The 11127-nt window shown below is 30.3% G+C and overlaps 1 protein-coding gene across 2 annotated transcripts; it reads left to right on the forward strand.

The window, feature by feature from the left end:
- The first annotated feature begins 1211 nt into the window (after positions 1 to 1211).
- Positions 1212 to 5197, forward strand: BAM4 (beta-amylase 4). Of its 2 annotated transcripts, none has more exons than XM_039049195.2 (10): positions 1212 to 1775; positions 2414 to 2542; positions 2804 to 3053; positions 3313 to 3533; positions 3607 to 3684; positions 3773 to 3932; positions 4172 to 4425; positions 4502 to 4574; positions 4656 to 4724; positions 4907 to 5197. In XM_039049195.2, the coding sequence occupies exons 1-10, from the start codon at positions 1597 to 1599 to the stop codon at positions 5057 to 5059; spliced, it is 1566 nt and encodes a 521-aa protein (XP_038905123.1). In that variant the 5' UTR covers positions 1212 to 1596; the 3' UTR covers positions 5060 to 5197. The 2 variants fall into 2 exon arrangements, with proteins under 2 accessions (XP_038905123.1, XP_038905124.1); XM_039049196.2 differs by having other exon boundaries at positions 4505 to 4574.
- Positions 5198 to 11127: the final 5930 nt, after the last annotated feature.

An 11127-nucleotide genomic window follows, 5' to 3' on the forward strand; every position in this document is an offset into this window, starting at 1 on the left:
GACTCCGTGAGACTTTATAGTACAATTATTATTAATTTGTATAGATAATTATAACACCATTTGGTTCTCTTTTTTTTTTCCTATTTTTTCTATATAGCCTTTTTCTTTCTTACTTTCTTACTTTTAATTTTTATTTATGAGTTTACCACCGTCCTAGAAATTACGGGAGTGTGGTTCGAATCCTTCTATTTCAATTGTACTAAAAAAAAGTAATTAGTATGTATGTCTTACTATACAAACTATAATTTTAGATCCTCTAGTCCTGAATTATATTTGCAAATGCCTTAATATTCATAGACTTTTGTTGTTAAATTTATTCACGAAAAAATTTATAATATTTATCGTTGCTTGAACGAACAAATCTTAGCATCTACAAAAATAAATTTGGAATCAAGCTTAGCAACATTAATCATAATAAAAAAGTATTATTAAGATCTTATGAGATTTCTTTTACATATACACACATATATATAACAGTTCACGAACTTTTGACTTTTTGATCAAAGTGATAGGGATAAACTAGTTGATCAACTATGCTCAAATTAACTCTTATATATCTGAATAAATAAACGGATTAGAATATCAAATATTAACTACAAAATCTAAGTCATTTAATTACATAATACATATTGATACTTGCTTTGTGAGTTTTTTTTTTAATATAGATTAAATTGTTACCAATTTTGAAATATAGAGATTAGTTAGTTACCTACTTAAGTTAATAAACTAAATTCTTATCAATTTAAAATATGGATATAAAATTGTTACAAATTAAAATTCAAGTACTGAATTCCTACTAAAAGTAAACAAAATGTTATTTAACCTACGAATTTTTTTCCCCTTCTAGACTTAAGTGGAGTCGGGTTGCCTTTTTTATTTCGATTTTTATAAAATTTTATTTTTTAATATATATGTATACATAGAGATATGAAACAATAACAAATGGTTAATAAATCCCAAGATAGAACGATGTTGACCCATAGGTAGTGAACTTCAAGCCACATACCAAATATATCATTTCAACGTATATGACAAGTCAAACTGTCAATAATAGAATTACAAAGTTAAAGATTAAAGAAGAAATCTAATAATGCCACATCGATGAAGAGTTCGAACATCCTCAACAAAGGGTTAAATTTCGTTGTCGATACAATTCCGACATTTAAGCAAACTCGATTGAATAAGAAAGAAAAACCAACTAAACTTTTTGCATCGAAATCATAGATTCTTAATTTGGAGTATACATACAAAGAAAAGAAAATCCCAAAAAGGCTGATTTTCTTTTTAATTTTTTTTCTTTATAAATATGCTTTTAGAAAATAATTAGTTATACTTGCACAATCTCGAAACTCAAATCCGAGATATATATATTTTTCTGAACAGATGCTCGTTATACTTGTTACTTGTTAGTTAAATTCTTGGAAATTTGATGGTTTTTTTCCCCTAACGAACTTCCATGTTCAAGTTGTTACACAACTGCAAAGAAAATTCTCACTATTTTAGTTCCATGATTTCAATTCTTCAATCCATTCTTCCATTTCTGCAAATCCTTCCAACGATTCTTGCTTCTCTCTTATTTCCAATTTCTCTTTCTTGATGGCTATGGCGGAAGCTGGAGGACTCGTGTACCGGTACCCTGAAATGAGAAGCTGTTTTCCCAGACAAGTTAGGTTACAGAAGACGAATCTTCACAGTTTTTCAACTAATCCATTGTATAGGATTGATTTTGTCAATCGACGGCGATTGAGTTCCCGTAACAATAATTGCATTATCAGGTATAAATCTTGCATTTCCTAGTTTTCTTGTGGTTAAATTGTCTGTCCATTTCCTTTGATTTGGATGGGAATCTTGAAGATTCTTGATGTTACGGTAGTAAGATGAGGAGAAATTGATGACGAAAAAGGTCGGAGTTCTTGTGTTTATCGATCACTTGCATTCTTAATTTTGCGTTTCTTGAGTTCGATTATGTTTTTGGTTGCTGCTGTTTGTCTTAGTTTCATTACAGGGTAAAATAAAAGGAATGGATATAGATGTAGAAATTGTGCTTCGTTTTGTCTATTTTGAAGATTTCTTTAGTTAATTGGAAGTTCTTTTCAAGGTGTTTGGTTGGATAATGAAAAGTTAAAATCATTACTCTCAAAATCCACCTCAAACTCTTTGTTAGTTACTTGGTTGATTCTTGCTATTTTATTGTTTAGTTTTGCTTGGTTAGAATGAACAGTGATTTTCAATGACAAGTGACATTGTTGACTAGCATTCTCAAAAAAAATTCATGATCTCATTGAAACAACGAAGAAAGTGATCAGTTGTATAAACAATTATTAGTAGGGATATCTCTCAATTCTTGTACTTCAATAGACTCATTTGTTCATTGGTCTCAAGATGTCACATTTTCATTGGTGTTTTTTTTCAGCATGGATGCCCGAGAGAAATCAAGACGAATAATAGTTAACTCATCAAGACCTAAAACAATCCCAGTGTATGTGATGCTGCCTGTTGATATTTTTGACACAGATCCTTCTGGGGATATGAGGATAAAAAAGTAAGCCTCTGTATTATTAGTCACTATCTCATCTGTTATGCTGCTTTGTGGATTTTCAAATACGTATCATGTTTAAATGTGGCGATAAATTGAATTTATAGAGTTGACAGGATGTAAAGTGAAGTCTTGCCATGTTTTATTATGATATTTTCTTGAGTTTGAGTTAGGTAGGTATGTATATAATAAATCGTGCTGATCTTCAGATTTTTGTAACTTTGGTCTTTCTGAAATAGTTAATATGTCTCTCACTTTTCGCTTTAGAATGAAGGCTATAAGAGCGTCTCTGAGGGCACTCAAGCTTGCTGGTGTACATGGAGTAGCAGTTGAGGTTTGGTGGGGGGTTGTAGAGCGTTTCACTCCTTGGACCTACAATTGGTCGCTCTATGAAGGACTTTTTAAATCGATATCCGAGACAGGATTGAAGTTGCATGCTGCCTTGTCATTTCATTCAGACATGCGCTCAACATCTAAAGGGAAAGAGGGTGTGAGTCTTCCGCTATGGATTCTGGAGGTTGGTTCTTGTATGCTAGGACTATTTTGATCTATAAAAGTTTAAAATAGCCTAGATTTTCAAGACATCTTTACACTACTAGAATTAACTTTTAGAATCTCAAAGTTGGTTTTCTTCATTTTCTTGTTCTACTTTCTAGCATTCTGCCGAAAGTACGATTAATGCTGTAATCTAACAACCTCTTTTCAAATGAGATCACATCTTTACCTCTGATATATGGTCTTGGAAATTCAACTATGCTGAATATTTTTTCTGCCAGGTTGGTGCTCGCAACAAAGATATATACTACCAAGATCAAAAGGGAAGGACCAATGATGATTACCTTACTCTTGGAGTGGATGATTTGCCACTTTTTTGTGGACGAACTGCCCTCCAGTGCTATGAAGACTTCATATCGAACTTTGTTACCAAATTTGATCGCTTAATTGGAGACTTGATACAGGAAATAAGCATTGGTCTTGGTCCTTCTGGAGAGCTTAGGTACCTTTATTGATATCTAAACTAGAAATTTGAAGGTGTTGCTTGAGGGTTTATATGGAGGAACCTTTTACAGGTATCCTGCACATCCTTTTAATGATGGAAGATGGAAGTTTCCAGGGATTGGTGAGTTTCAGTGCTATGACAAATACATGTAAGTCAGAAGCTTTTTATTTTCATGATTTTCAACTTAGTGAACCCTCACCTTCAGTTCACTTATGGAAAGGTTGCTATTCTTTCAGGTTGGCTGAATTGAAGACGGCTGCACGCCAAATAGGCAAGCCTCAGTGGGGAAACCGAGGCCCACGAAATGCTGGCGATTACAATAGCTTACCTTCTGGGGCTCCCTTTTTTGTAGAGGGAGAGGGAAGCTTTCTCTCTGAATATGGACATTTTTTCCTAGTACGTATCACAACCTAACAAAGATGCCTCTTATTTCTTGTTAGAACTTCCTCACTAACAAAAGCTTTTTACAAAGTATGAAAGCGTTGCTTTTATTTTATCAAACTGCTGCTAAACGATCACATTTGATTTTAAGTACCATAGTTTTCTTCTTCTGGACATTCCTTCAATCTATCCTTGTTTACCAACTGGATTATCGCTCGAGCATTTGATGCTTATATGGCAGAAGTTGTTTGTAGGAGTGGTATAGTGAGAGATTGATTCATCATGCTGATGCTATTCTTGGGAAGGCAGCTCAAATATTGAAGAAGTTTCTAGAAACCAAGCATCCTTCTGTTTTATTAGTGGCTAAGCTTGGTGGTATATACTGGTGGTACAAGACATTTTCTCATGCTGCAGAACTTACTGCTGGTTACTACAATACAGACACCAGGGACGGTTACGATCCTGTTACTTCGATGCTGTCCCGTCATGGTGCTGCTTTACACTTTCCGTAAGATTCTGTCTTTGAAGTTCATATCAGCATCTTTGTTTCTCTTAGATGTTCATCTGTTTGAAGTTTTTAATAGCAGGTGCTTAGAAATGAGGGACACTGAAACACCGTTGTCCTGTTTCTGCAGTCCAGAGGGATTGCTCAAACAGGTTGGTGTCTCATTTGATCATCATCAATGTTTGATTTGATCTCAAACGGTATTCTGAATGTTTGTCTGTTTTCCAACTTAGATTGTGGATGCTTCAGAACAGAACTTTATTCATTTGACAGGAAGGAACACAAAAGAACGGTTTGACAAGGTAAATGTTGCTTTCAGAATTTGAAAGCAGTTTTTACAAAAATCGAATCCAGATTGTCTATCAAACACATTTATTGAACTCAATAAATCTGAAAAAACATATCAAACGAACCCTTAGTTTTCTTTAGATTATATTAATAAATTTAAACTTTGTTCATTTGATTATGATGAATTTGGATGCAGGCTGGGTTCTGGCAAATTCATACCAATTGTTGTCATCCAGGAGCTGATGCCGTTAAATCCTTCACTTATTTTAGAATGACTGAAAAAATTTTTTGGCATGAGAACTGGAACAACTTTGTCCCCTTCATTAAAATGATGAGCACTAGTGGCTAGTAATATAGGTTTTTTAACCCTTACTCTTACTGTGACTACTACTGAAAGTCTGAAACAAAACAACAATCGTTCAACACTGTAATTCTTTTTGCTGAAAGATGTGTTCAATCAATTCTTTACTAGAAGATTGTGGTGCCATCCTTTTGTTCATAGCATCTTATTTTGTAATGATTTAACCATTGAACTTTAAAACTCGATTTATCAATCAACATTTAAGAGATTTCATTAAGTCATAATATTTTTTACGATAAGGACTAAAATGTTACAATTGTATAGTATAGGGGGCTAAATTGTGACCTATTAAAATTAATAGATAAAATTGTTACTTCATTGCTTCTTCACTATGTTTGGAAACTGTAATGTTAAAAAAAAAAGAAAAAAAAAGGTCAAAATCGTTATTTCCATCGATATTTCTTTAAAAGTATGACTTCAATATTTCAGCCGACAATTTAACCAAAATAATATTAGTTTATATTGTGAATTTGAGGAACATAAAAGGAACATGAATGCGAATAGAATAGAATATTAAAATAAATAAATATATGAAATAAATAAATATTAAAATGAATTAAACATAATATATATAAATATATAAAATAAAAAAAATAAATAACAAATCATGGATTTCTCCACTTTTTCCAAAGTTTTTGGAATTTGTCAAATGTATGTCTTAAAAAATAGATTACATGGACACTAATTATGAGTATTTACAAGACACATGGACAACACTTTGAAAAAATGGGGATATAACACATGTTCAATGGACACTAAGTATAAGTATCTAATAGGCATCTATTTTTTAATAATATTTATAATACTCCCCTTAGTATATACATATGAAATATAGTATATTTTTATAATATTTACTAGGAAAAAAATCCATTGAAAAAAAAAATCCTAGTGAACGAAAAAGAGTACATATTTCATATAATCTAATACTCTTAAAAAGAATACAGTATATTTACTCCCCTGGAAACATGACTTGAGATCTCAAAGTCTGCATTCCAATGCTGTGCACCAATTTTTCAAAGGTTGTTGTAGGTAATGATTTTGTAAATAAGTTCGTCGGGTTATCCTTTGAATAAATTTGTTGAATAGTGATGTCAGAATTTTCTTCAAGATCACAAGTGTAGATAGTCTCGTGAAGTACAAAAATTTTAGCATGATTTGAGAAAGTGATTGTTATGGTCTATTTCACAAATCACCATGATATAGTAGTTTCTCCACGTGTGAATTGATAACATGTTTGAGATATAGTTTTGTGTAGATCAGATAAATATCCAAAATCTGCATAATCAACCAGATCAAAATTCGATTAAATAAAACAAACCCATACCAATCGTTACTCGGAGAAAATAGAGTATATTCTTAATTCTGTTCCAATGTCTTTTAGTTGGAGAATAACTGTATCTTGCTAATAAATTTACTAAAAATACAATATATTATTAGCAAGATACATAAGTGCACCAATTGCACTAAGATATGATACTTCAGGACCAAGAAGTTCTTCATTATCATCTCGATGTCAAAATATATTTTTTCTCACATCTAATGAACAAACTTCCATTAGAATGTTATAAATTTGATTTGTTCATATAAAATCTTTTCAAAACTTTTCCGGTATAAATTGACTGATAAATAAATCTCATTGATTAAATGCTTAATTTGTAAGCCAAGGCAAAATTTTGTTTTTCGAGATCTTTCATCTCAAATTCTTTCTTAAGATATTCTATTGTCTTTGAAAGCTCTTCAAGAATTTCAATTATATTTAAGTCGTCAATCTTATACAGTTATAATAGCAAATTCTAACTATGATTTCTATATAAAAACATATGAACATATTGAATTGTTTTGATATCCTTCTCTCAACAAATATCCACTCGAGTGATTGTACCATATTCGTCTTGATTCTTTCAATCCATATAGCGATCTCTGTAATTTTATTGAATATAATTCCAGAAAATTTGATTTATATGTTTTATGTACCTTAAATTCTTTTGGGATTCTCATATAAATATCATTATCAAGAGATTCATATAAATATGCCATGACTATATCTATAAGATGTATGTCCAGACTTTCATATATAGTTAGACCAATTAAATATTTTAATATAATTGCATCTACCACCAAAGAATACGTCTCCTCATAATCAATACCAGATATTTATGAAAAATCTTGTGCAACTAGTATTACTTTATATCTTGTTATAAATACCTATTTGTATCCAACAGGTTTGACTCCTTCTGATGTTCAAACTACTAGTCCAAAAACTTGAAGTTTTGAAAATGAGTTTAGTTCTACCTTGATTGCTTCTTTCCACTGAAGCCAATATTTTCTATATCGACATTCTTCAATAGATTTTGATTCAGAATTCTCATTTTCAGATATAATATCAAGAGCAACATTATATGCAAAAATGTTGTCAATAACTACATGAGTTCGATTTCATCTTTTTCCTGTCATGACATAGTTTATTGAAATCTCATTATTATCTTTAGGTATTTCACCTTCCTCACTAGTCATGTTAAAGATTTTTTTATGGATATTTACATCCTCAACCAAGTATTCTTATCTATTAATGATATTTCTTTTTCGAGGATTTTTATCTTTGAGACCCACTAGTCTATCACGCTTCTGACGTGTTCTAGACTCATTAGTGACAACTTGCTATGTTGGGATATCAATTTTCGATGGAACATTTGTAGCTAGTATATGTGATTTAGCTACTTTTTTGTATCTATAATGCATCTGGTAACTAATTTGCTATATTTTGCAAATGAATTATCTTTTGAACTTCAAGTTCAAATTGATCTGTAAGGGGATTTAAATGAGACAATAACGATGCATTCCATGTAATTTTTTTTTTTAACTTCTTAATTCCTCTCTCTAATGTTGAAAAATTTGTCTAATTAAAATGACAATCAGCAAATCAGGTAGTAAATACATCACCCATCAGGGGCTCAAGATATTTGACAATTGATGGAAAATCATATCCAATATATATACCTAATCTCCTTGAGGACTCATCTTAGTACGTTGTGGTGGAGCAATTGGAACATATACTACACATCCAAAAATTCTCAAATAGAAAATATTTGGCTCATGGTCATAAGCTAATTGTAATGGTGAATACTTATGATATACTACTGGCCTGATGCGTATACGTGACGTTGCATGCAAAATAACATGTCTCCATACAGATGTAGGAAAGCTTAACTCTCAGAATCAATGGTCTAACAATTAACTGTAAACGTTTTATAAATGCAAACATTTTATGAATGATTATGCTAAGCCATTTTGTGTATGAACATGAGCTATAAGATGTTTAACACTTATCTCAATTGACATACAACAATTATAAAAAACTTGAGATGTAAATTCACCAGCATTATCAAGACGAATGGTCTTAATTGTATAATCAAGAAATTGTGCTCTTAATTTAATTATTTGAGCAAGTAATCTTGCAAATGTAAGATTTCTACTTCATAATAAGCATACATGTGACCATCTGCTGGATGCGTTAATAATACCATAAAATATCTAAATAGTCTATTTGGTGGGTTAATAGGTCCACATATATCACCATGATTTCGTTGTAAAAATGCAGATGATTCAATTCCCACTTTAGCTGGTGATGGTCTAATTATCAATTTTTCTTGAGAGCAAACATCACATGATAATTCATTAGATTGAAGAATCTTCTGGCTCTTCAATGGATGTCCATTTGAATTCTCAATAATCATCCTCATCATTATAGATGATGACCTAATCAATCATGCCAAATTGTAAATGGATTCATGAACTTCAAGTTCATTATTGCACATGTTTCAATTACTCGTGTATGAGTATAATATAATCCAGAAGATAAAGCAGACAACTCTTCTAGAATACGTTTTTCATTTGAGACAGTAGATATGATATATAGATGTTCCACATTATTCTTGCTATCAATCTCATTATGATAACCATTGTAACGTATATCTTTAAAACTATGTAAATTTCTTTTTGTTTGACTAGAGAACCATGCATTGTCAATTGTAAGTTTTGTTTCTTTAGGCAAAATAATATTTGTTTTTCCAAAGTCTTCAATCAAGTTTGCAGAATCTGATATCGTATTGACTTTTGCTTCCAGCATTGTCAGTTTGGAAAAATATTTTCTACTTGTAAGTATTGTATGTGTAGTTGCATTATCTGTTAGACATAGGTATTTTTTACTCATTTTTAGTCACCCAACATATGAAAATGATCCATGTTTTTTCATTAAAAGAAAATAATTGCAATAAGAAAAAAAACATTTGGAAGATATAAAGGTTAACATCTACTAAGAGAAGAAAATGAAACATGAAGATTAAAAAAAAAAAAAAAACATTAAATCTAGATTTTTTTCAAAGTCAAATGAAAATTCCAGACATGAAATTGTTGCAGGAGAATATTCAAGATATGAAATGTAGAAAATGTCTTCTCTAACATATCAACATAAACACTTTTCTCTCCACATAATAATAATTTCATATTGATTTTAAATAATGTGGAGTTGTAATCACTTACTGATTTGAATTTTTATAATCTCAAGTGCATCTACTCATAACGAGTTTCAGGAATAATAACTATTTTTTTATGATCATACCTCTCTTTCAGATTTTTCCACAAGATACGGGGATGTTTTAATGTAAGATACTCTATTTTCAATCCCTCGTGGAGATGATGACGAAGGAAAATCATAGCTTTTACTTTGTTCTGACTAGATGTTGTATTTTCTTCTTTAATAGTCTCTTCAAGATTTATAACATTCAAGTGAATTTTGGCATCAAACACCCATGACAAATAATTATTAGATTTGTCATGGCAACTATCATAGTGATTATGTTAAAAATTTAATATATATTAAATATGTAAAATTATATTAAATTTATTAATTATAACGAAGAAAAAAAATCGACATACCTTTAGAACCTATCTTTAGTAGGAAAAATGATAAGAACTCGGGTTGATAACGTGTTGTGAATTTGAGGAGCACAACGGGAATATGGATGCTAATAAAATATAATATTAAAATAAATAAATATAGTATAAATATATAGGATAAATAAATAATAAAATAGATAAATATTAAAATAAATTAAATATAATGTATATAAATATATAAAATAAAATAAAATAACAAATTATAGATTTTTTCACATTCTCCCAATTTTTTTGGAATTTGTGCAATGTGTGTCTTTCAAAACCCACAAAATGTCACTATTTATAAGTAATTTAGCGCCATTATTTGTAGACAATTTGACAAGTAAGAGGGATTACATGTACACTAATAATGAATATTGACAAGACATTTAGACAACATTTTAGAAAAATAGGGACATAATACATGATCAATGGATACTAATTATGAGCTATGAAGTATAGATACTTCATGTGAGACAAAGAATCAGTATCAGACACATATCGGATATCGATATTTCCAAATACTTTCCAGATACGTATCTGACACGCAATTTGATGTATCTATTTCTACACATATTTTTTTTTAAAGAAAAAAGACAAGCAACTCATCTAATTTTTCCCAATCTAAAACTAGGCCGCCTATTTAAAAAGCTCACTATTCGAGTCCAAGACTAAAATGAAAAAAAAAAAAAATAACAGACCAAACCCTAGATTAGAATCATTAATCTCTATCTTCACATTTGAATCTCCACAAAATCCACCAAAATATAAACTATTTGGATATCTTCAACAATTCAATGAAGAAGTTATTCGTTTATCTTCATACTTCTCACTCTAATCTTCTTCTTTACAATATGAGTCACTTATGTTTATTTTTTTTGTATTGCATTTCAGTGTTTGTATTCTATTTTGTGCTATTGTTATTAACTTGTATGCTAAATTTATCTATATCCTAGATTTTTTTAAAGAAAAAGAAAACATATATTCAAAGTATCACTATCATCGTTTTTTAGAAATATATATATTTAAAATATCGTATCCGATCGTATCTGTGTTTAACAGATTATGAGTATCCAACCAGCATCTATTTTCAATAATATTTATAATATTTGATAGATATT

Source organism: Benincasa hispida, chromosome 11, assembly GCF_027475165.1.
Source record: "Benincasa hispida cultivar pf3 chromosome 11, pf3_genome.v1.1, whole genome shotgun sequence".
Taxonomy (NCBI): domain Eukaryota; kingdom Viridiplantae; phylum Streptophyta; class Magnoliopsida; order Cucurbitales; family Cucurbitaceae; genus Benincasa; species Benincasa hispida.

Excerpts from the sequence above, each read along its gene's own strand:
- BAM4 (XM_039049195.2), top strand. The coding sequence starts at position 1,597 with ATGGCTATGGCGGAAGCTGGAGGACTCGTGTACCGGTACCCTGAAATG. Across the intron at positions 3,685-3,772 it reads CAGTGCTATGACAAATACAT|GTTGGCTGAATTGAAGACGG; the intron begins GTAAGTCAGAAG and ends CTATTCTTTCAG. Across the intron at positions 3,933-4,171 it reads AATATGGACATTTTTTCCTA|GAGTGGTATAGTGAGAGATT; the intron begins GTACGTATCACA and ends AGTTGTTTGTAG.